The sequence below is a fragment of the Centrocercus urophasianus genome, unplaced genomic scaffold (assembly GCF_019232065.1).
Source record: "Centrocercus urophasianus isolate 14NV4802_14NV808 unplaced genomic scaffold, USGS_Curo_1.0 seq_10, whole genome shotgun sequence".
NCBI classification, from domain to species: domain Eukaryota; kingdom Metazoa; phylum Chordata; class Aves; order Galliformes; family Phasianidae; genus Centrocercus; species Centrocercus urophasianus.
Genome location: NW_024884142.1, coordinates 59980985 through 60008197, shown reverse-complemented (window position 1 = coordinate 60008197; position 27213 = coordinate 59980985). Strand labels below are relative to the sequence as shown.

At 34.3% G+C, this 27213-nt stretch overlaps 1 protein-coding gene across 1 annotated transcript in view; it reads right to left on the bottom strand.

Annotated features, from left to right (window-relative positions):
• The window catches only part of PACRG (parkin coregulated), a 190374-nt gene that overhangs the window by 60621 nt on the left and 102540 nt on the right, over nt 1-27213 (bottom strand). The window contains exon 4 of the mRNA XM_042822012.1: nt 22181-22330. Coding sequence (XP_042677946.1) covers nt 22181-22330 — 150 coding nt within the window. The remainder of the gene's footprint in view (nt 1-22180; nt 22331-27213) is intronic.

Below are 27213 nucleotides of genomic sequence, written 5' to 3'. Positions count from 1 at the left end.
TCCTCCATCCTCTGCAGCTTTAGCTTACACTGAGGATGAGTCTTTGTGAATTAGGGAGATTCAAATTACTTCTTAACAGGTCCTGTAGCACAACTGTCAAAGCTCTGCTTGGACACAGTAGAAAATCAAGATCATTTTGATATGCAGTTTTTGTTGTTGCTGTGAAAACATTTCTTAACTACTAGCAAGTTAGGAAAAAAATGTAGACATTGTAAATTATTCCAATTTCATTGGTAATGGTTGCACGTAACAAGCCTCAAAAACACAACAGCCTTGTTTGAGAGTGACTTGAAAGATGCAATTTACTCAACATGTGCAGACTGAAACAGTATATTCTTTGATTCCACAGATCACTTATGGAGAACTGCTATGCAATGATTATATATAACCAGAAGCTAAGACTTCTCATAGCTACTAAATATTTTACTGTAATTTTTCCTGTGAAATTACAGTATTTTCCCAATCTTCTGATTTCTTATTATTTTTAAAAATCAAATATTTAAATATATAACAACAAATCTCTTTTAGGAATACTAACATTTCACTTAAGTACTCTTAATATATGTTGCTCAGAATTTTTTGCATAAAAAATCTAATTGCTGCTGTACCTACATGGAGCTTTGAAATAACATTTTGTTTGCATGAAACAGTGAATGGCAGCATGAAGGACAAGCTCTGTCTCCCAATGATAGAACAGCTCTCGAGGAGTGGATGAAAGCGAATCAGGTATTGATGTCTCTCTGTTTTTTAGATAACTCCATTTAGGTTTATAAGCAAGAAGCTTATAAGCAAGAAGTGTGTAACTCAAAAAGGAATATTCCACATTGAAATGCGTTGTAAATGTAACCCCAACCAGCACAGATGGCATAAAGTGCTTAGTGTTGTTTTCAGATGACATGTCATGCTGTGGGAAGATACGGCTGGAATAAATACATTTTATTCTGTCCTCTGACATTTTTCCATATGATATAATTACTCAGAAAACAGTCTGAAAAAGACCTTCACTATGAGAGGGATCTTTTATATGCTCATACGCAAATTCAATACTTTGTCAAAAATGTTTTAGAACATAAATTTGCATGCCATGTAAATAATATAACATTTGGTTGCCTGTGGTTCAGCTTATATACATTGCCCAAAGGTACAGTTGATATTGAGTTTACTTTCCCTTCACAGATACATTCTGAATAGTTTACCTGACTATTATTATGGTAATTATTCAGATATCACTGTACAAATTCACAAAATAGCTCTTTCATTTCCAGAAAAATAAAAGATTGATCCTAATCTCTTTTCACAATATCTTGAAACGATAAGAGAAAGAAACTAACAAAAGAGAAATGCAGAAGCAGAAAGAAAAAAAGGACAGATTCTGTGTCAGTTCTGTGCAGATGCAGAGGAATCAAGTACAATAACCTTTTACATGCATTAGTCAAGAAATGGCACTGCACAGATAGTTGGTTTTTTTTCCCCCTATTGCAGAACAAAGAGACTGAGTTCATGCATCACTGAATGTGAGGCATCAGCTTCCCATCAGGGACTGGCTCTTGGGGAGCCCACAGGCAAAACAATGCAAACTGTAATTAGAATACTTTTCTCTCCCATTCTGGGAATAAACAATCTTTTCAGTGTTCATGTTTACACAAATAACAAAATGTTCAGCTGTGCTGTTGCAACTGTATACGATACAGTAGCAATGTTGTTATAAATAATATATATGCCAGTGTAATTTATGTTTCCTAATAAATGCAGAAATCCTTTAAACATTTTCCACCTCATGAACTACTCAAGCATGCATTTTTTGCATAGTATATGACTCAGATTTCGTATCATCTTTTTTGCTTAAATATTTCCAATCAAACACTAGGTATTATCACATTGAAAAGTATTTAACTTTTCATATTATTTTTTTCAAAGCTTATAAACTTCACTTTTTTTTATTGCTACTATACTGAGGGAGTCATATAAAAAAATAGATAAATCTCTCTGTATGCCCTCAAGTACAGCTTTTTTCTCAACTTTATTTGGTCTAATAAAAAATAGCAGCAGCATTTTTTATTCCCTGCAATTATAATTACTTTACAGTCATGAAAGTCTTTCCATTTTATGCTAGAGCTTTGCCATTGTTTTTCTTCCTTTAAAAGCCCTATCTACCTCTAAACTTATTATTTACTCTAAGAAACAAAACACATGGGAAAATTTAATATCTACTATCATTGCATAGCCTCTTTATAAATGGATGTATTATTTTAGAAGTGAAAAGCAAAGCTATTAATATTTTATTGCTACACTTGATTATGCCTCTAACATACTGTAGAGAGCATACCTACACTAGCAGAGAACAGGCTAGGAGATTTAACACACTTTCAGTGATTTTTATAATTACCTTTATATTATTGTGTTTAGGGTGCATGCTATCATAATATTAAAGAGTAACAGCACAATGACTAACACTATCTAACGTTATAAGACCAAAAAAAAACCAAAACTAATGGCAATTAAGTTATATGGTCAGAACAGTGCAAGAGAAATACGAATTTACTACTTGGATTTGGAGTGGGTAAGGAAAGTAACCCTTCCATTACAAAGCAAAGGAAGACAATAAAGAGCGGGCTAACCCTGATGAGGAAAGTTTAAGGCCTAGACAAAGGGCTTTTGTGTCAGCCTAGACCAAGTGACCATGTTTTACAGGTGCTATAGGGAAAAAGAGGTGAAATTGTGCACATAGCTTGATGAGGCATACCAGAAGAGAAACAGGAAAATGGTCATCTTGTAGATACGAGTAACATAGAGGATAGTGACTTGCTCAACCTGGATATTTACAAATATCAGCACAAAAGGTCTTACCCAGAAATCTTTTGAAGTGAAAGCAAACATGCTTTTTTTTTTCCAATGTATTCTTTCGTAGCTATGAAATATTTGGCAAGAGGATTACAATTGATCCAAAACATTTAATGTCAAAGCAAAACTAAGAAAAATGTATTAACGAGACTTGACATTTAAAATAAAAGTCATTCTTGTAAGCCACGATAAATTTAGTGTGAATGTGATCCTTCTTACCCTTATGAGGTCAATTCTGGAATGGAAATTCTTGCTAATGCTTACTTTTGTATCACTGTGGTCACTTAAGGAGCCACTAACTTTCCAACAACTCATTAAGACAAGACTGTGATTTGAGTTGTTTCTATCCCCACACTTGGAATGATGTTCAATGAACTTGTAAAAACTATAACATAATCAAGAATGTAAAACAATGGTAAAAGGCAAAGATATAAAATATTTTCTTTACCTGCAGCATAGGTACTTTTACATGAGAAGCCGTCCATCGTAGAATTGCTAGCAGTTCATTTTTTAATAAAATTATTAGCTTGAATTTAGGATACACCTGTCAAACTAGCTCACATTATGAAAAGGGCACCAGATGGTGTCACACTAGGACATAATGAATGAGCTTTAAAGAATTTTTACCACTTGATACTATACATCTTTACAAATTCTAAAATAACAAGGGTAGGGGCTTGCTAGAGCTTTCTGACAATTCTGACTTTTGTCAGAATTCTTGAAACTTTTGAACACATGAATCACTTCTTTGTCTGTTTTAGTCAAAGAACATGAAAAAATTAAGAATTGGACCTTCTCAGCTGTAATATTTTACTTATTTCATTTAAAAAAAAAAATAAAAAAATTAGATGTCATGAGGTTAAACTAGGATTACAAAATTTCACAAAAAACTCTGACATTCTGGCCATAATTGCTAGCCTTCAAAAAACTAAAATCAGTACCTATAAATGGAACTAGATCGTCTAAGATTTGAAGTAATGCCATAGAAATGAAAGAAACTATATTTTAATACACAACAGGGAAATCTGTACAGAAACTGAGATAAGTTACGTGCCCATATGTAAATATGTTTATCTGTGCTCTGAAATAGCCCAAAGGAAGTTGAATATAAACCTGCCTTCAGTCATTACTGATACACTACTCAAAGTCTTGACCTCACATGACAAGCAGAGTTACATAGTTTTTAACCTGTAGATTTTTAGCACAAAAGGGAAAAGAAAGCAGATATTTTCCGTAGCCATCCATCTAATAATACGTATATGAGTAAGGCTGTGCAATATTGAAAATTAAAACAAAATTTAGATGACATAAAACTTGAAATTGCCTTAGAGCTGCGTGAAAAAATGATCCTATAATTCTCTTTCTGGCCAAAAAATTAAAAATCACTTTTTCTTAAAAAACAAAAAAGACCACATCTAGCTGTTCCTGAAAATGTCTTTGCAATAAATATGTGAAAATGACCCTTTATATCTTAGACATTTTAAGAAAATATTGAAGGAAAAAAATGGAATGAAGGCCTAAACCACAAAACTGGAAAGAGATTTTGGAAGCTTCTCTTGTAACTAGCTACAGTGTAGAGAAGCACCCAGGATAATGAAACATTCAGGTGTTCACTGACATAGATAAAATGCCTAAATACAGAGCAAATTGCATGCAGTTTAACTTCTTTTTCTAGGAAAAAGAGCGGACTCCATTTTTTCACTGTTGAACCTGATATTCTTTGCAGTCTGGCAAAAATGATTCATTTTCTAAGTGATTTATTGATTTGGAAAGTGATTCAGATTAAACTCTGACAAAATTAATTAAATATGCACCTGTAGGCATTCAGTTAAGAATACCTGAACCTCCAATTGTATGCCAACTCCCTTGATTTTGATGTGATGACTAATTTGGCCACACTAGGTAATTAAAAGGCAATACAAATTCTTCATTTATGGGCTGATCCATTCCTCATTAATGTTAATAGCAATCTTTCCTTACTGAGACCTGGATCAAACTAACACTTGTTCTTCAGTTGCTGTGTTTAGAAGGATATTAAGATTTAAGATTAAGAAAATATTAATGCTCTAAGATATGGGGAGTGAAGCTACGAGAACACAGATTGAAGAAATCTAGTAAAATAAAGTACTGAAGAGTATACAGTATATAATGTAGTCATTTTCTCTGCTTGTTAATATCTGAAGTAGCCCTGTTCCTTCTCTTTCGGATCTCCAGTAAATGAAGTCCACAAAGCCCCTAACACTGCAGTTACAATCAGTCACCACAGAAAAGAATTTTCTGGACTGCAGTGCCACCCTGAGCAGGCACCAAGTGCAGGAATGGAAAAGAGGCAATTAATCAGTTTACTGGTAACAGAAAGGTGTGTTTCAAAGAATACACTGCTTTCTTAATTCAGATGTGGACTCTCAAGAGTTTTTTAAGCAGTTAATTTTCTGGTTTGTGGAATCTATTAGAGCTCAGGTAAAAGATGTCAGGGTAACTAGGGGAGAAAAAGGAACAGTCCAGTTATCCCAAAGAAAAATAGAGACATTTTTCTACAATAATCCATAAATGTACTTTTCTATCCATAAATGTACTTCCTTCAGTAATCTATAAAAGTAAATGTTTGCAATAAAAGCATGGTCATTTAAAAAGTTGAAGCTCTATCTGGTTATACTTCCTAGCTTATAAATGGAATTCAGTTATCCGAATTTAGGCAATATAAAATCATTACTTCTCTTTCTGAAGGATGTGCTTTCAGAGTACATATTCCACAAGTTGTAACAATGCACCCTGATAAGGAATAAAAGTTGTGTATACACATGCAGAGTTTACTACAGAAATCCTTAATTTTTTTCCTTAGATTAGCTAAAGTAAAGTTCTAATTGCACTTAAGTGCAGCCTCTTTCTCAGATGGAAATAAGATTTCATTTTTAATTTTGGTAAAATAAAAAATGTTGTAAATGATCCACCAGCTCTGGTCTGCATAATTGTCAGCAGTAGCATGCTTTCATGAAGTTCATGGCTGTAGATTTCCTGTTGACTGTCTCATTTAAATCTTTCCTTTGCATTCTAATCAGATAGAAACAGGGTCCAATTCCCAATTTCAAAAATAAACACATTAAAGAAAATTAGTTTAGGCATCATTATAGTGTACATACATGAGTGTGTACATTTTTTTTAATGGACACTTTCTAAATAGCGTTTAAGTACAAACCATAATTTCTCTGTGTGGCTAATTTGACCACACATATTGCAAACTGTTTTCATTTTCCTTTATTGTCCTCTAATGATCTCATCAAGAGAATATAATTAGTGTAGTAAACTAAACAACACAAGCTCTGCCCTAAAGCAGCCAAGCATAGTTCTTGACTAGCCTTCTCTCCCAATGGAACCTGATACTGGTAATGGACCATGATCAGTAGGAAGTATATAAATTATATCACGCTCTTTTAAAATAGCTTGTGATCTCTGTCTTGGAGCACCATTTGTTGGGATTTACCCAGCTGTACAAACACACACATGAAAGTTGTACTGTACCTCTTTAATGAAGCTACAAAAGTCAATTAATAATGGCTTTGGATGCCTGAAAACCAATGTACGACTGATCAGATGGATTTTGTGACAATTTCTTACTATATCTAACATTTGTTATTCTAGGCAATTCTAGAACTATCTGCTAAAATCCACATCTACTTGTAGAGATGAGTTTCTAAAAATACAGTTTATCACAGTAAGAAAACAATACAGACTATAAGAAATATACTAATACAGAAATATAAATATTGTAAAACCATCAACTAGACTTAAATCTAGGTGGGCTGTGCAGGATCTTGGACTTGAAAAATATAATTCTTTCTTTCCAATATGTAACATATACTGTCTATGATGATAACAATTATAACAATGATAATTGTAATTCACTTATAATAATCATATTATATGAGATTTATTCTTATCTTTTATATCATTTTACTGAAGGAATGGCTATATGAACATAAGGAATCACACATCCACTTTTGTCCTAGTATTTTCATCCCCATCAACCCCCAAAACAATACATAAAAGCCTGCAAGGTGAGGAAAATTATCCCTAATCCAGAAACAACACTGTACTACCAACTTTTCTACACCACAGGTGGCATCAACATACTCTTTTCAAAAAAGGTACGGCACAGAGTTCAAATAAACAAGTTTTACAATAGCTTTCCTCTCATAAGGATGGAGAAAAAGCCTACACTAATTACAAACTTCAAACTTCAGGACATAGCTGTATGTCCTCAGGAGTTAAAGAGCGTAAATATAGACAAAAACAATGTGAAAGTGTAGAAAACGTTGAAGTTAAACTAAATTTATATACTTCTAGGTCACACATACACTTCTGTAACAAAAAAGATACGTTTCTAGTTGTGCTTATCAGCATTAGATCTAACCAAAGAAAAAATGAAATGCCATTCTTTATTGCTACCTATGTTTGTTCTTTTCTTGAAAGCACAGAAACTTAGAACTGTTTAAAAAAATCTGAAAAGAGAGACATGAAATGAGACTTCTACTTTTGAAAGAGTACTTCTAGAATAGTTCTAATTTTCTTCACATTCAAAACACAGTCTTACTGTGGAAAACACACAGTCCAGTAAAGTACAGTAGAAAAGGTACAGTTTGTGTGTCCTGGTCAGAGGTAGATGTTACATAAAAATATAATTAATAAGAACGAAAACAAGGTTGTTTACTCACAACCATGTCTGAATGCGAAGAGAATTTTATTTAAAAGGAAGCAATAGTGCGTAAGCAGTGTTCAGATAAATCAATCTATTGTCTGGTGACTGTTACTGCACACAGAAATGAGGGCTTCCGCATTTAAACGTTCTTGCTTCTGTTAGCACCAAATTCTGCTCTTGCTAACATTTTGAATGGGCCTTTCTGAAATCCCCTAGCTCCCCCAGGCAATTTGTTTCCTTGGGATCAATAACTGTAAAAAGTACTGCCTCAATGTGAATGAGGGTATGAGAAACAGACCCACGGCCTCTAAATGGCTCCTTTACATAAACAGCATACCACATGCCATTCCAACGACACAACATAATGCAACAAAAGGGACCTTTTTCTCATAATGTTGGTGAACAACTGCATTGTACAAAACATGCTAAATATTAATCATAGAAGAGTAAGCTTGTATAGAATTCTGCTCTTGAATGATGTATCACTATGTATCTCTAATGACAGAGAAGAGTTCACATGACCAGAATAAATTTCACTCTCTAAAGTAATAAGAAAAAATTATGTTTAATCAAAACAAAAAGAACAAAATATATAAAAAGAAACAGAGCAAGCTGACCATCATTTTTCTAATGAATAAAAAAAGCTAATAAAAAAACCACTTGATTTCAATTGCTTGAAATGCATATTACATGACAATATCCAGGTTCTTGACTGAAATGCTGTTGTCTTTTCTGCAAAACAGATCTGAAAGATTATTTCTACTATTTTATTTCTCAAGTGGGAAGCAAAACCTGTACATCTTAGCCAGACTTTTAATCATATTTCTAATAAATGCAAACATAAATAGAACAAATCAGTGAAGAATCATCCACGTATTCCAGCCATCTAACAAACATTTTTAATTGCAATTGAACAGGATGACATTTAAGACCACTGCTTGTTTAAACACTGAGACTGACAGAGAATCTTAATTTATCATCCTGTACCACTGTGGGATTTGAAAATTAATAGCAAAACTACCTGGTTACTGCGTGATTATGAGTGCCAGGAATCTCTACTAGTATAAAGATGGCAGAAATAACAGTAATCTTCTGTGCCAATTTTTATGTCTACTTCCACATTCTATCCTGCCTTCTTATTAAAGCCAGGTATGCTCCAGTATAACAGATATACACAGCTGATATGCAGATTAGGGTATTTCTATCCTGCCAGCTTTGCACATAAACTAACATGAACATTTAACAACAGCCAGAATGATGTCAGAAATGTAGATTTTTAGTTGTTAATTTATTTTCACTAAAAGTAATCTAAGTTGTATTAATCTAATCTTAATGTAATTTTGTATTAAAAGTTTCAATTGACAATAGTCTTAATGAGACTTAAACAAGTAATTTGTTTAAAATTAATATATTATTGATCACTTATGAAACTCAGTGTGTGCAGAATATATGAAATGCTTATGTAAACAGATGAAGCTAAAATATGTATTTAATAATGAAAAAATACATAAGCTGGTAATAATACTTGAGACCATTTAAGAATAGATACAGCTATTGAGGATAGGTGCAAAATAAATAACCTTTAGTCAAAAACAATAAATATCTTAAACTAATTTGTTAAGCGAACACTGATAACAATTTTGTAAATGGTAAAAAATATATTTTCAGGCCTAAGATAAAAAAAATCCACAGAAATTAGAATTTGCTGGGTGCACTTATAACTCAAAATCCACCATCGAGATGTATTTACGGGCTTATGAAATAAAACTAATGTGTAAATGGTCATGATTTTTGTTAAAATCTGACCAAGAAAGATATATTATATCTCATCCCACTACATTAAAAGGGAAATATCACACATATGTACCATATTACTCCTCAAAGCTACCTTTATCAAAACAGAGGCTTGGGTACATATTTTATGGAATTTGGGACTGCATTTCTAAGCTATTGTTTTTGATAGTTTTGTGAATAATAGTTAAAAGAAATCTTTGCTCTCCCTACTAAGTAATACAAAGTAGAGACAGATAAGAAATATTCTGTTCAGCTTGAAAGGAATATGATTTCAAAAAATAGAAAATATCCCCTTGTATTTAGGGATGCCAACATTTTACTGTAAGAGTTTAATACTCCTGAAATTTCCCAGTACTCAATTCTGAGTAAGGTCTCCCAAGCTTGCTGTCTGAATAGTAGATTGTAGATTAGTAGTAGATTGTAGACTGTAGATTGTAGCCCTTATAGCTCAAATAGTAGATTGGAGCCCTTAGACAGTATTATTCACCTTCAGTAATGCAATGGGCCATAGATTGGAATTATGTCAGAGCTCTCAAAAATAACATAAATTCTGAAACAAGCTTCAGAGAGCAGAATATGAAATAAAATGAGAATGTTATATCTGACTTAGAACTAAGAATATTATCATGTATCTTCCATCAGAAAAGGGGTGGCCAGCAGGGACACAGAGGTGATTGACCCCCTCTACTCTACTCTTGTGAGGCCCCACCTGGAGTACTGTGTCCAGCTCTTGAGCCCCCAGCACATGAAAGACAGAGAGCTGTTGGAGAGGGTCCAGAGGACAGCCACAAAGATGATCAGGGGACTGGAGCATCTCCCCTACAAAGGCAGGCTGAGGGAGCTGGGCTTGTTCAGCCTGGAGAAAAGAAGGCTGTGGGGTGACCTCAGTGCAGCCTTTCAGTACCTAAAGGGAGCCTACAGACAGGAGGGGAGTCAACTCTTTGAAAGGGTAGATAACAGCAGGACAAGGGGAAATGGTTTGAAGTTGAGAGAGAGAAGATTTAGGCTGGATGTCAGGGGGAAGTTCTTTACAGAAAGCGGTAAGGTGCTGAAACAGGCTGCCCAGAAAGGTTGTAGATGTCCACCCCCTGGAGGTGTTCAAGGCCAGGTTGGATGGGGCCCTGGGCAGCCTGGTCTAGTATTAAATGGGGAGATTGGTAGCCCTGCTTGTGGCAGGGGGTTGGAGTTTCGTGATACTTGAGGTCCCTTCCAACCCTGGCCATTCTGTGATACTGTGATTCTGGGTTTTTTTTGTTTGTTTGTTTGTTTTCATATAACTGTTTTCCTAACATAAAAAAGTCTTCGCGAGAAAGATTGAAATACTCTTCTTATCAATCACATACTATTAGGAGACATACTTAAATCTGCAATATGCCTAAATTATAAGCTCTGTATACATTACGTAATATTTTAAAATCTACTTTAAAAAAGATTACTTTTTTTTTTTTTTCTTTTTCACATATCAAATGATTATTCTCCATGTGGTTGTTCCTCCACAAACCGATCTGTGTTCCTATCTTGAGTTTTATGGGTTTCTTTGGGATCCCATACAGGAAATATTGATTCTTCATTATCTACTACTTTCAGCAAGTACAAGCAATTATACTTTCTATGCAGGAGTTAAGCAGTTCTGAAGAGGAGATACAGTACAGTTTTAGATTTAGATTCTTTGCTCCTTACCTGTCTTACCTCCATAATTCAGTTATATCTGATTAAATATGTAGATTCTGTGAAAAGTCTATGTATCAATAAGCTAGTTTTCAAGAAGATAGGAAGTAATCTTTGCAATTCTACACCAGAAGTTTGAATTGCTGAAATCACAAGAGTGATGTGATAAAGATCTTCATTATAGATCTGCCTTCAATATAAAAGAAAATAAATCTGCTTTCTGATTCTATCCTTCCACATACAATGTTGCAGATGGAAGGTTCTGCTTTTTCTGCTCATAGAAATGTATGTGCCATTCACTTTATATCATTTAAGTTCAGCTGGATACATCTCCCTTTCTTGTGGTGGCCTGGTGATCAATAGTCTCCCCACCACAAATATTTGTTTCCAAAAATTCAAGGAACATTAGAAAAACTGTTTTGGGACAACAAAATCTGCATTCATATCTAAATTCATTGAATTGTTTAAATTATAAGCAAATGGTTAAATAAGGTATGGTGGAGTTCATTTTACAGGAAAAGAATACAACCAATTTGAGATCTTCCAAGAACAGATTCGGGGGCCAACAAGTATGCCTCCTGTGCCTGATTTATTTATGTGCCTTTATTTAAATCTGATTTTTATTTAAATCTGATATTTATGAGAATTTCCCTCTTATGACCGCTGAACTGTTTGGCCTTGATTTACAACTGACTGATGAGTGGCTATACAGGAATCTGAGACAAGTCTGCCTGTCTCTGAAATCTAGCATACTGGCAGTTTATTCAACTTTTTATTCAAAGCCAACTTTGCTCCTAGTTGGCTAATCTTTTCAGGCTCTCTCTGCACTCAGTGGACAGATGACATATTAAGCACTGCCCAAAAACTAAAGAAACTTTTGTACCTTTCCATCCAAGGAGAGATTTTTAACATCATGTCCTCAATGTGGCCATTTTGCCTTTGAATACTCCTCCTTCATTTGGCTAGAATACATCCATCTTTTGTGGGGAGAATCAATCTTAAATTTATTCCAAATTATTTCCCATTTATATCTTTCCTAAATATGTTTCTTAAATATATTTCCTGAATATGTTCTGACCTAACAATTTCATAAGCACTTGGCCAACAATTTCCACTAAAAAAAAGTTGTTAAACAGCAAAATTATATTTAGACATGTACTGCAGAGAGTAACAGTGACATCAGCTCAATGATGAAAAAGTAAAAGGAAATTTGGGCACTAACATTTATTCCAAACTGTGTAGAATCGTACAAAATATCTGTGCTAATTAGAAACAGTAAGTACATTTGGTTAGGAACTGTACTGTAATACATAAAACCAAGCAAGAAGAGATGAGATTGAATGTTAACCTTGCCATTTCTTTTTCTAAATGCTTTACTTAGCTTTGAAAATAAAAATAATAAAATAATAGGGAATCTAATTTGGTGTATAAATGGAAAGTCCTATTATAAAAACAGTTCAGTTTTTTTTTTTTTTTTTTTTTTTTTCCTAAAATGTAACTTCTATCTGAAGCATGAACTTCTGGATGAGATGCAGACACCAGTATATAAATACTCTGATCATAAATATTGGATCTAGTCCACCTAATTCGCAAACCAGAGAAGTCAAAATGTACTGTTCAGCTACTACAGCCCTGCAAAAGAAACTGAGATTTTCATACGTTAATCGCACCATGTTGGATGGCCATAGGATATTATAACAAGAATACATGTTTTTATTGGTACACCTGAAAAGGAGAATGATGGATGTGTAACATTGAAAAAGGAATCAATAGTTCACTGCTATGGGCCTCAGCTTTGTTGCCTAGAGTGTTCTTCAGTATCTAAGAAAAAAGCAATGTCTGAAATGAGATGAAATGATATAATAGAATAATAACTAAAGGACCTGAAGCACTTTAATCACCTGAGTGTTGTGGTGGTTTAATCACAGCGCAATATTTATACACCTCCTTGTATCATTCCATTACATGGGGCTTTAATCTATTTTCCTTGAGGGAAAGAGAAAGATGCCACAAGGAAAACTCTCCCTCAAAAATTCCTCTCTCCCCATTACCTGCTGTTTGGTTTGACATTAAAAACAGAAAGCCAGGTACAGATCCAATTTCTGCGATTTTGGTAACTTCAAACTACTTTCACAGAAATACTCAGAGTAGAAATCCTAACTGAGGACAGAAATTGAAAATATCCACAATAAATAAACACAATGTACCTAGAATTAATAATTGAGCATACATTTCAGATGTATATTTTAAAATAAAAAATGCTACTTCAATAAATGTAACAAGTTGAAACCACGTGTCTCTTCAAACTTAAGCACATTTGTTGGCAAACATAATGGAAAAGAGAAGAATTATACAGAAAATAAATACTTTCTCAGTGTTATTTAATATGTATCTGAAAGTAGTTTTAAGTGAAGTGGGTAGTGACAGTTCAACTGACAAAATCATTTGTCAGTCTCACTGTATGCATTCCAACTAGGTGAAAACTGTAGAAACACATTACCAAGAAGAAGGGAATAACTCCTTAAATGGAAACACAGCAGTCAGATTTTTAACATTCTAGCTTACTCGTAGGAAGCAAATCCAAAGAAAGCCTTAACATCTAGAAAACAAATACAGGTGTCTCTAGTTCACACAAACCAAATCAGGAACCTCAGAAGGGTGTCAAAGAAGCCCACAAGGGAGCTGCTTATAGTAAATCAATTGAAAATAAGAAGTGCAGACACAAATCTGAAATTCTGCTCCTCTAAATTTTAGAGGCTATAGTCAGAACTGCAATATGGATGGTGCAGTTCTAATCTATCTGGAGCAGCTGGGGAACTGAGAACCTGTAGAGCTGCAATCCCATTACATGGGCATGTGCAGAACAAGGTGATTCTGTGAAAAAAAGTTTGTGCATAAATTGATGCCAGTCTGCATCATCCTTCATGCCATAACTTAGTTAGATTCAACAAGGAATTCAGGACTCCTTCATAAAGAAGAAACTATAGATAAGCAAGTATAAGCCTAGCCTTTAGGTAGAGAAACAGCAGGACAGAACTGTGGGCTCTAGTTCCAGGTTGTACATTATCTTTATTATTGAAAACAAACAACAACAAAAACCTAACATTTTGCATTAAAGTAATGCGAAATAAATGAAAATGACAGTGCCCACTCTGTTTTATGTAGAGTTTAATGTTGCAGGCATGCAACGTTGCTCAGAGAAAGCCAAAGATGGGTTTACTTGGTAACTAAAGCATCTCCTTGTCTCATTTTGAGATCAGGTATTTAACTGCTCACGTTAGAATCATAGAATGAGTTGAGTCGGAAGAGGTATTAAAGATGATGTAGTTCCAATGTCCCTGCCACAAGCGAGAATACCTTCTGCTAGATGATTAGTTGAGATTGCTCAAAGCCCCATCCAACCTGGACTAATTAAGAAAGGTATAAACATGCAGAAAAGGCAGATTTACAAATGCCATTATAATTCTGTACTAATCTAGTTCTGGATGTCCCAGTCTTCCTCTAACATCTGATTTCCAAAGATTATTATTTTCCACAGGAGCATAAATTCCACAAAAGTATTAAAGCAAAACATACTAATTCTTAACTTGGTGAAAATACTGTTTCACTGCCCTGGAACTTTAAAAAGTTCTGAAAAGAAAACGTTGATTGAGTCATACAAGATCTTTGAGGCTATATCCATTTTACAGATGCATAGATCTGTAGCATTTTCACTATTGGATTTACCCACTAATTTGCTGTCGATTCAAAATCCTAACTCTCATATTTGTGTTTCAGTCACTAGATAACTCTCCTTTCCTTTAGAGAATATACTAAAAAAATTAAAATTGGAAAAAGGAAAAAAAATTGGAAGAAATATTAATCCATGAACATAGTGAGCTTTCCATTTTTCTTTTATCAATAATTCAAGATGATGGAATAATTAGGCTATTAAAACATTAAAAGCAAGTGCGAAATGTTAATAACACCAGCCTAATTACTGCTGAGTCAGTTTTACTTTACACAGACTGATGCTGTATTTTTCAGCTAAGAAATTAGATAGTAATTAGAAATTACCCAGCAATTATGATCTAAGCATAATTTTCTAAGTGTATTATAAAGTACCTGATAGGGCTTTGATTATACATGAATAGTGTACAGTATCATCAGCTTAAAAAAAAAAACATGCTTCGTATTGGAAGATATTAAAGGAAAAAATGCTCTGATATAGGTGGGTGTCAGTAACTTCTAATTTCAGTACTTCAGAATTTCATTAGATTTTCTGTAACTCACTATGCAATGCTGGTGACTGAAACAAGTAGGGACTAACTAGTGTATAATGACATACGTGAGCAGCTGCTGTTAACTGTTAAAGATTACTCCTCTTCTACTCCATATTTAACTACTATTCAAAAACCTTTATTTTCACATTATTTTCTCTTACAAGACTAGCTATTTGGCAAAAAAAATACATTTTGGAAAAAAAAATTAAAGACCATCAGCTGATCTCTTAGAAAAAAAATTGTTCTGAGTTCTTAAAAACATTGGAAGTTATTAGTTAAATAAATATTCTTAGCACTTTAATTCATAGGAAGCCTGTCAGAATAATATTATTAATTTCAAGTAGTAATGACAAACGCATTTTGCTTCTCTCCATAATAGTATTAATTTTTGGAGTGCAAGCAATTCATCTTTATGTTTAACAAAGTGATTTACTGGCACAGCAAACTCCATTTTTGGGAAAATCACAGTATTTTTCAGTAAATGTTGATGAATCAGAACGTTCTGAATCCTCTTTTGCTGAGAGTATATTGTAAAAATCTACAAGCATAAAAATAATTTGTTCACTCAGCTCTGTGTTGCCATGATGGTCCTATTCTTTTGAAGTGTGTATCTTTAAAGCTATTCCAGAATCTTTGCTCTTGTACTTCTGAAATCATGACAGCTGCTTAAGAATAACCTGAAACCTTTAAGTTCAGAAGACAAATGAAGAGAATGTGGAACGATTTCTGAACATGGAGTTGATAAACTGTAAAGAATTTTAGAATAAGATTGACATTGTTTACGAAAGCACTTTGGGACCGCATAGAGGAGGACTCAGACATATGAAATGTTTCCTTAAAACATATTAAATCACATTATAAGATGATGCAAGTTTCTCACTAATAACCACAAACCACTCTGAGGACCATCAATGCCTCAAACTCACAAGCACTTTTGAGAACACTCCAAATATATGGACACCGTAGTCGCTTCCTTCTGCAATTAAACACTTCTTCTTCTTTCTCTAGAGTCTGTGAAGCACTACTCTACTTTGTAAAAACAGTTCTCCAAAACATGTGAAGTATCTTTCAGACACGGGAATGTTTTTTCCTAAGTGAAGTTCGGGCACTGTAAAGCAGGCATTCTAGCTCTGTTTTGTAGCTTCACACTTCAATGAATGCTGCAATTCAGTTACACTGGGTATTCTCAGTCATATCTCTAACATTTTATTTGAGATGACTGACTGGATACGTAGAGGCTGACAAAAGTTCATTCTAGCTTTAACTTACTGTTAGTGTCAGAGCACCTTTATTGCAGCCAAGTGAAACTTGGGCTTCAGTCTGATCTCCTACTGCTGTTTGCCTTATGGTGACTGAAACAAGCCATAGATGAAATCACCACACTACAAATTCCTTCAGAGCAGTGCCACCCCATACTTCAAGCAGTGCTACTGCCTGAGGTATCTAAATAATAACAATATTTTGTTTTCATCCATTGCTTTATCTGCAATTCTCTTAAAAGCTGCTCTTTATTATTAGTGAATAATTTAATTTGATTACATGAAAAAATACTTGTGTTCATGAATTGACGTGATGTAGGATTTGGCAGAGTAAAAAACAGTTGCTAAACCAAACCAATGAAATTTTCCTTCACAAGTTAGGTAAATTAAGCAAGAAATCTGCTGATCGTAACTGTTAAGTCTTGATAGTAAATAAGCTTGTGTTTCAGGCAGTATTACGCTATATATACAACCTAACAGCAAACTTCAGGCAAGATTCCTTTTTTTTTCCTTTTATTTTCTACCTGCTGTCAGAAAAGAGCAAACTTACTCAATGTGTTCTTATATTGTTTACCTCAGACACCACACAGATTTCAAAAAGCTGGCTTATAAAATAAGGAACCCAAAAGCAAAAGCTGTTTTTGTGGAAAAAAAAAAAAAAAAAAAAAAAAAAAAAAGCATTTCCATTCGATTCTACAGATATTTTTCTTCCCTCTTAACAAGATTAAAATTAGTTTCATTAGTGTACTCATAACTAATAAATTTAAATGAAAACTGAAGTGGCATTACAGGGTACATAATAGATATAGTAAGCATTATAATGACTTTTTTTTTTGTTTCTCATATTACATAGTAGCATTTTTTGCATAACAGTCCAAATACTGGAGAGCTTGCTCAGAGGGTGCTAGGCACTCTCTCTTAGTCCACAGAGATCAGGCAAATAGCTCCTCTGTTTCAGTAGCATTCACTAATCACTGGGATCAAGACACAACCCCTTCTACTTGCTCTCCTGCCGATGTTACGACTTTGGCTAAGAGCTTTTACAGAAGGCTCCAATCCTTCTTCAGAATATGCTTACTCTTGGTGATGATGCTCTCCCTTTCTCCACAAATACTCAAAACACCAGCATCTGCATCACTACCAGGAGAATTTTTCTTTCCGGCATATTGCTCTGCAACAGATTGCTTTGGGAATCCAAATGAAGAGAAATGTGTCATGTGAGTCTAGGGCTTAAAATCTGTAGAGGGCACAAATTCAGACATACCAAGCATGTTTTACACACCAAAAAGCCTCTTGCTCACTACACAGACTCTTCAAAAGCTCACTGAGATTTCTCATTCTGGCTGTCAAAAGCGTCAGGTATCTGCCTTCCGAGACTTGGATCTTTCCATGGCATTTGTAATTTAGGTTCTAGTCACTTATTGTTTTCTTTATCTTATTACTCAAACACGTGAGCATGTTTCAGCTATTTTAAATAAATAAAACATTCAATTAATTTCTCAGTAATATATAAACTTTTAATAAAAAAAATAAATCTCAGTGCTGAAGTTACCTATACACAAGAAGTAGGAATGAATAATTAATGGAAGAATATGCCCATACTGAACCAATACACTCCTCCACTTCTATCATTCTGAACGCATGCCTGACAATCCCCTACCCATGGCCCACAGACTCTAATAATAATATGTATTTGCCATGCTTCGATTTTCTGATTAACAGCAATTCGATTCATACTGTGTTTTCACAGTTAGACATAACATTCCAGAGAATTCAGAAAACAAAATCAAAATAGTTTTTTGATATATGAAATTACAAGAAAAACACAGAATTGTAATGCCTGGAAGGGACCTCTAGAGATCATCAAGTCCAACACCCCTGCAAAGCAGGCCCTCTACAGCAGGCTGCATAGGTAGGTGTCCAGACAGGTCTTGAATATCTCCAGAGAAGGAGAATCCACAACCTCCCTGGGCAGCCTATTCCAGTATTCCATCACCCTTACTGTGAAGAAGATCTTTCACATATTGGTGCTGAACTTTCTAAGCTCCAGTTTATGGCCTGTTCCCCTTGTCTTGGCACCACAGGCCACTGAAAAGACATTGGCCATGTCTCTGACTCCTACACTTAAGATCTTTATAAACATGAATAAGATTCCTTCTCAGTCTTCTTTTCACAAAGCTGAACAGATCCAAGTTAACCAGCCTTTCCTTGTAGAAGAGATGCTCCAGTCATAGGGGAGATGCTCCACACTTCACTAAAATACATTACTGAGAAGAAATCAATAAACATTTTGTGGAGTGTTGACTAAAAATATTATGATAAAGACTTCTAGTATGGGTGCTAAAAATTTGAAATGAAATACATATATTAACAGTCATTAAGACAACATAACTATTATGAAGACATTCATTTTTAGAGACAAGCACGTTTGAGATGCACAGTAAGATAGCAAAAGAGATCAAAATTAGAATGAGTTAATTCACAAAAAGTACTATGTGTATAAAACAATGGCAGGATGATTTGGCAGCAGTAGAGGGAAGAAGAAAAAGTGGAAATGTCAAAAGCACAATGAAAAAGAGAAGCAATATTTATAAAATTCCATGCTTCCATGAATAATCAACATTTAGTGTATACTCCAAAAGAGTACACTAAATTAGTAACTCTGTATAAAGTAACATTTGACACTGTTTAAGATACAGGTGATCAGCAGGCTGAATAAGATACCATCCTTGTACATCAAAGGCTTCAGATCCCAGAAAAGAAGACTTACATAGTTCACAGACTCCCTAGCTAATCAGGTAAACATCTGCAGTAGGAATCACAGTTAGCTGTAGCAAATGGCTGCCTACAGGGAGAGTCAACAAACCTTACTTTTATCAAAGAATGCCTCAGAAGGCAATGGCAAGTGAGTAGTACTGTTGCTGACTGTGAAACTGTAGCCTCAGTGTTGGGAAACAGATGGGAAGTCAGAAAAAATTGCTTGAAGTGGGACAGGATTGACAGTTTCTCAAACTAACATTGTATTTCAAGCTCAGGTAATATCAAACTAATTTATGAGTTTCAGTGACTGAAGAGCAATGCAAGAGATAAACATCTGTCAGGCTGAACCTAAGACTGAATTTTATATTTGTTTCATTAAATACTTTTTCATGATCTAAATTTTTTTTCTGTTTTGCTTATAAGTTTGCTTAATACTTTGCGATGAATACAAATCAAATGAATTTACTGTAAAAAAATTTTCTGAAGCATCTATATTTAGAACATATCTAAAGTCAATGGGACTTGCATGCTTTTCCGCAAGTCTGCTAGGTACTAGTATAAGAAGACTGTAAGGATGGATGTTTAGGATAACAGCAGTTGTCCATCTAGTCCAGAAGATAAAATCAATTAACTAGTCAAAATGAGATGACTACATAATATGAATCACAGAATTGTACTGGGATCATCAAGTCCAACCCCTGAATACAGGAAGAGCATATTCATTTAATGCTGACTAGATCTTATTAACACTATTTTTTTCCATGTTCTGTTGCCTTTAAGCCTATCTAGTGTGAGAATGGTGTTTGATTTTGGGAAAGATCTCCTTCCAGAAGAGACACTGATCTAGCAAAGTGGCAATGACAAGAACATGGCCCCTTCCAATTACCTTATTTCTGGACAAATTTCCACAGTGACAGTCTTACTAGATCTCAACGCACACAACTCCTAGAAAATGCAACACATTTCCTTTAAGTTAATACAAAAAAGTACTAAGAAGAGCATCCATTCCTTCACTCCATCTTCCACCCATATAAACAAGCAGTGAAGAAAATAGCTTGAATCACCTCTAAACCTTACTCGGAACTGGGAGCAAAGACTTGTACCTCAGTTGTCTATTAAGCATACAGGAGATAGAAATGAGATAGAAAGAATAATACAATTTCTTTAAAGAGCTTGTGAAAGATGAAAGAAATGTAAGCTTTCTAAGGGAAATGAAAATAGCAGAAGAACTTTCCTTAGTCACCAGTAGGCAGATATTCAGTAAGTGGGATATTTTCATGTGATATGCCTTGCAAATATTATCCATTGCCTTGCTGGTAATACTGAACTTTCAAATATCTTATTCCTGTGAAAGTAATGATTTAATAAAATGTATCAATTTCTAATTATTAATTTTCCCTTATTTTTGGATTTCAGTTCATGAATGCCAAATATGAAGACTTAGTGTAGTCTGACATGCATACAAATATATAGAGAATGGATGTCATGCAGATGTGTTGAAAATACATTTTATTTTGAACACATCAAAATCAAAGCTCAGGAAAAAAATTGAAAAAAAAAACGATTTACTGAGCATTGACAGACCTCTTTGTGATAGATATTCAAATTTGATCTGTGAAGGGGAAATATTCTAATACATAATGAGCCTTACTGAACATACTTAATCTCAGCATGCTAAGTTTATTCATAATCTTTCCTCCCACAACTTCTTTAAAACCATGGTTGATAACTAAATCGCATTGTATTTATGGAATTCTACATGTTGTTGCAAGTTTCTCACTAACTTTAGTAGTCACAGACATTTATGTATTTAGAGAGAACTAGCATGTAAATTTCATTTGATTCTTCAAGCCAGTCTTTGGATGTGCATTTTTCAATCCAAGATACTACAAGAGTGAGTTTAAGATAGTATATTCAGTGGTAATGCAACCCGGAAGCAATCTTGCAGATAACTATAAAAATGCCACGAATTTCAAGAAAAAATTGTCAGTACTGAGAGGAATTATATTCTTTCAACTTATAGGGCTGCATGTAAACAACATAAGCATGAAGTCAATACTTTGGTAAATAATTGTACAGATAGTATGTATAGTATGTACAGAAAAATACCCAAAAGAGTAATTTGGAGAAAGCAAGATACAGCATATTGATTTTACTTGGTGATTACAGCGTAAATGCATTCACATTACATAGTATTCATGGGGCTCTCAGTATCACAGTTTTTAAAGACTGAGACCAGCAAGAGAGTGATTGATTGAGACAAAGAAGCATTCTCAACTGTAGATGCAAAATAGTTCAAAATTTCTCCAAATAAAACCTGCTAAGTGAGAAATAGTAACTTCAAACTTCACTACTATGCTAAACATCATACGACTTGAATGTTTTATATGAGGAGTGAATTTTGACTAAAAAATATGAATTTTTTATATGAGGAGTTATCTTGACCCTCAAATTAAATAGTTTGATTACTCCTTTTATTTTTATTCCTTCCTAAGTCTGCAGGTAGTTGTGAATGTTGCTTGCGAAAAGCCTAGAACTGAACAAAACAAGTGGAATGAATTGAAGTATTTAAGGGAGTGAAAAACCTTTGTAATTTATTAATTTATTCAAGACTTTTACAAAACTTTACAATTTAATTATTGGAAGATTACAGAACTGCTTCAGTGCTTCCGTACTGAGTTAAATAAACTGTACGTGCAAGGAGTAATAAATGAAATTGTTAATTTCAGTGCATCCTTAGGGAATAGTAAAGGGGGAGGGTTTACATTATTTAGAGCTCCAAATGGATTTGAGTTTATATACAGCAATAAATCTTAACTACATTGTTAATTAACCCTGTCTCAAGCCCCTTTTTACCTTAGGGGTTGAAAGACAACACAGTGTCTGTTAGGATAACTCACCATTCATGTTCTTAAAGATGTTTAGCACTGGGAGGATTTGCCGATAATAGGGCACTAAGGCTTCTCCCACCATGTCTGCTGATACCACCAGGTGCTGGAGGATTTTCAGTGTGATGCAGATGACCTGTCGGTTTCGAAGGCTCAGTGCATCTGTGATGTATAAAGAACAACAGTCACAAAGCAGAATTAATTTTTAAAATGTAGAGTGAGGGGGAGGAGTACTTTAATGGACAAATTTAATTAAATTGTGTTCTGCTGGGGATTGTAAGTGAGCCTTTATTAGCCCAGCTTTGAAAGACCCCAAAGATGGATTGCAGTCCTGATGTTATAAAACACTGCCTTGTCTGATTGCTATTTGTTCCCACAATTTGTGCTGACTCTTCAGTAACCCAAAGAATGCAGCTCATTATTCCCTCACGCTGCCTGTGTAATACTGGCATGGTCCAAACAAATAAAAAATAAATGTTCAATAAGTACCATTTGGGGCCAATGAAACTGTACAACTGCAAGACAACCTGCAAAGGTTGACAACAGATACATTCTAGTGCCACAATTAGCCTGTTTGTATTATTGTACCCATTCATTTCATGATCGTTTTATTCATTCAACTAACAATTCCTACTATTCTAAGAACCAGTACAATGAAGTAAATGTTTGCAGGAAGAAAACACAAAAAAAACTTGTAAGCTTTTTATGTGAAGACAAACATTACCCAAAAAAATAAAAAAAAAAAATAAAAAAAAAAATTTGTCTTGCCTTGTTTTTTTCTCTTAGCTTTCAGTGTAGTGATTCTAATCTTATGATACTAAGACATTTCCTACATATGTTTTGTTTCTCTTCACTTTTGAGTTTACTAAAAACAAGTATCTCTCTGGTAATGAAAAATGCCTTCTGCTTGAGAAATATGCATACACATACACATATATACATATATATGCAAAACCCCTCAAGTTATAAGACCTTGTCTGAAATCATGCAGTTGGCTATTTAAGTCGAATTTGCTGTACTATTTATTACACATAGGTCTAATTTCTTAGTTTTCTGCTCACTTACATAGACATCTTCGTCACTGTACTGGGAAAAGCTAAACTATAAAAGATAAGCTCATATTCAACAATACATGTTTTATAAACAAACAAAAAATATATAAATATATATAATATAATATATTATATATATATATAAATATATATATAAATGTGTGATTCAATGCAGTGTAAGTATAAACAATTGGAAAAAAATATGGGAAAGAATGCAATCAAAACTCTACGAGCACTAACTTACTAGCAACTTATTCAAGAACTGCCTGCTCACAATCAAGCTATGGCATTCAGTACTTCTGGCAGTAAGTGTTGTCAGCGTACAAGAATGTTGTTCCATAGGGAATGAGGTAGTATCCTCACTCAAGAACAGCATCACTTTTTTCATCTCTTAAACTAAATACACTGTGCCACACTCTCTCCTGCTCCTTACGCCTGTTGAGTGTTAAAAAATCAGAGCTAGAGCTCTGAAGCAAGGGCAAAGCAGGCTGGTTGTAAAAATTTGTTAAAAAAACTCTTGAAAATCAGCTAGTAAATAATCTATTTTCATGACTCTTTCCATGCTTATGAAGAGCATGCTAAAGCTACTGTTAAGCAACCAAGTTAGGGAGGCCAAGGTATAAATGTACTGTAACACATCATTCTATGATTCTAAGATAAAGAAGTGCCATTAAATGAAATTACAGATTGGCTTCCATAATTTCTTATTTGCTGGTTCCTAGTGGACTCATCAGGCTACACGTAATGTCACGATGTTCCTGGGCATATTCACAAGTGGACAAAAAGTCCATCAATTCAGCTTGCTTCCATTAAGTCCCAGCAAGGACATCAGTTATTCCAGTTATTATGTTCTAAGGCTGCTCTAGTGAAGAGACTCGCAGAAAGATTCTAAAGATTCAGTCCAAATACCAGACAAGAAAACATTCCCTTACAGAGTAACAGGCATTGTACATTTTCTTAACAAAGTGATTGAAAGAGGAAGCATATCATTTGCAGCGTATGTTTATTCATAACTTAACTGTCATACCCAGAAATGCTTGCTAAATGAACTGATAGGGAAATAATCAGTAACACATATACTTTTCAGCACAATAATTATTGTAAAACTTAACCAATGGCAGAAATCACAAATTCTTAATTCTTAAGCAATAAACTGCACCTAATTCCAAGAATGGTTTTTCCTGACTGTGGAAGCTGGCCCAGAGGTTATGGGCTCTTATTTTTAGGCACATAGAGAGTATCATGTACACAGAAACGGTTACCCAAGCACTTCAAGAAAAAGCTCTTTATCTGCAGGTGTTGGCTTCCAAAAGTTTTCACAGTTTCCCGTGTTCAGACTTGTGTCCTGTGTGAAGATAACCCTCATTTGAGTGGAAGCTGGCATTATGCCAGTAAAATTCCTTAATAAAGTCAAAAATATGATTTATATCTCCTGACTAAGGAGTCCCAGCTCTTACAGCAAACCAAATGCATACTGAATTCAGATGTCTTCACAGAACCTATTGTGAAAGTTTCCTTAACTTAGAGTTGTACTATAGGTATACCTACAAGAACTTTAAATAGTAATATTGGCACTTTTTTCACCTATATTCCAGAACATTTGTTGGATACTTGTTCCACCTCCCTCAACACAAGGTTCTCCCATCCATCATGTAACATGCAAAACAAATACGAAGAAACAGAATTTGGGTCAAGAGTTTGAGTGCCAAAATAGAGGATATAGTAGAATCAACAGACTGCGGAATTTGAGCCTGAAACCCTTCAGATTGCGTAAGTCTGCAGTGTGTGTGTTAGGAAAACAGTTGTAAATATCAAAAGTAAGATCAAATTGACTGCAGAACTGTTATTATTATTAAATATTTGGACCATGCCAAGCATAACAGTCAACCAGCTCCTGGCTTTATTATATTAGGCACTGTATAAACATTTAATTAGAGAATGTCCCTGCCCCTACATCACTTCCAAACATATGCTTATTTTTAAAAATCTAGTAATTATTTTCTGTGTGGTGCCATCACTGCAGACCATTCTCCCACATGAGTGAAATGAATAAAATCCTAATGTAGTCTAAGAAATAAGTACAATTCAACAGTTTGAGTAATGTCAATGATATCTGAAGGTTACCAGAAAGGAATGGAAGTACTAATATCCCTGAAGAAGAATATAGCAAATCATTTTAAAACTCTTAGTTAAGGAGAGCTACCTATCACTCAAGAAGGAAAAAATAAATTATCTCTTTGGCTCAGTAGTTTCAGTGTTTTCTCCTTTAATGGTATGTCAGTTTGACTATTTTACTTGTGATGAGGCTGCACACTTTTGCAGTAGACCCTCTGTGTGATTAACTGGTTAATGCAAGTATACAATAAAATATGTACTTTATGAATATTTCAATTTATACTTACACTTTTTTTTTTTTAACAAATATTCTCTGAAATTCTCCATTACATTTGATTCAATAAAAGTCAGTTTTAAAATGTTAACAAGTTGAATATCTGACGCAAGATCTCAGAATCTAAGTCAGCTCTGTATTTCTGCCACTTAAAGCCACATTTAAAAAGTTTATCTGAAATGGCACATTTTTGTGAGGGAGGTTTTCCACAACAATATTTATTAAAGCTTGTTCACAATATGGTCATAGACAATACCAATTTATTGATAGCTTCAGTGATTTATTCTTTACTAAATTTTATTGGAAATCAGCAAACTCAGAATTTTGTTTTGTTTGAGTAGAGATTTTTCTAAAGATATATGCCACTTGTTATACATTTAGACAGAAGCAATTCATATATGCAGCAATGATTGCTCTTAAAAACTCAAGTCTTTTCCTTGAGTAACACTTGTAACATCTCAGAGAAGACCTAGAAGCTTCATAAGCTGATATTTTTTGTCAAATCAGACTCCAAAATTTAATTTATTGTCTAAATACTAAAATCTGCATTTTGATAGTTCTATTTAAAGTCATGTTGATAATTTATTTCTGTTTAATTGGAACTGACCTTTGATTATATTCAACTACCTTTCCAAGTACAGTGCTATGAAGCTATTTAGAAATTTTTCATTTTTTCTTTAGGTCTAAAACTAAACACTATAATCAGTTCAGTGTGCATTCTCATCTTTCCCTCTGCTGGTAAACAAAAATACCTGTGATGGAAAATTACTTCACTGAAGCCAAACAAGACACATAGAATAGGTCTTGTGCAACTGTGAGGTTGGCTAATGAGTCTGTGGATGCCCGTCTTCCTGGAAGCATTCAAAGCCAGGCTGGATGGGGCTTAGAGCAACCTGGTCTAGTGGGAGGTGTCCCTGACTATAGCCAGGGGGGTTGGAAGTAGGTGATCTTAAAAGTCTCTTCCAACCCAAACCATTCTATGATTCTATGATCCATCACTAAATCACTGATATTTGTAAGAAACATGATCTAGCAGAAGAGAAGAGTCAGTGGCTTTATAGAAATTTAGTTCTGCTTGTAACTGTAGTGCTTTACTAGACTGGCAGCTGCAAAGCTTGAATTCTATTAACATTCATAGGCCCTGTTTAATTAAACAATATAAAGAAAACATTAAGAATAGAGTTTCGTAAACCACATCAGTGGATAAGCCAGTTTACAGAAATCCCTCCATCCTTAGTATTCTGTCCCTCATGCTGTCTCAAACTACTAAACAGCATTGAGTATCCTCTCAATGAACACAACTTCATCACCAGTGAATCATTTTAGAAAGGATTTCAGGAACAATCTACAGAACCAAAGACTAGTAATGCTGGCATCTGCAGAAATTAATAGAAAGTATTCTGAATGTACTGTAAATCCTTGAAGAACAATGTGGACAAAAAAAGACAAGTAATACAGTCTTCTGAGACTTTCAAATGTATTTGACAAAGTCTCTCACTGATGACTCTTGAAACACTCGACTGCTAAGGTTAGGAAGAGAGCAATAATAAATGGCTACTGGGATGAGGATTGCTAGAAAAGACAAGGGTAAAGAGAAGGAAAAA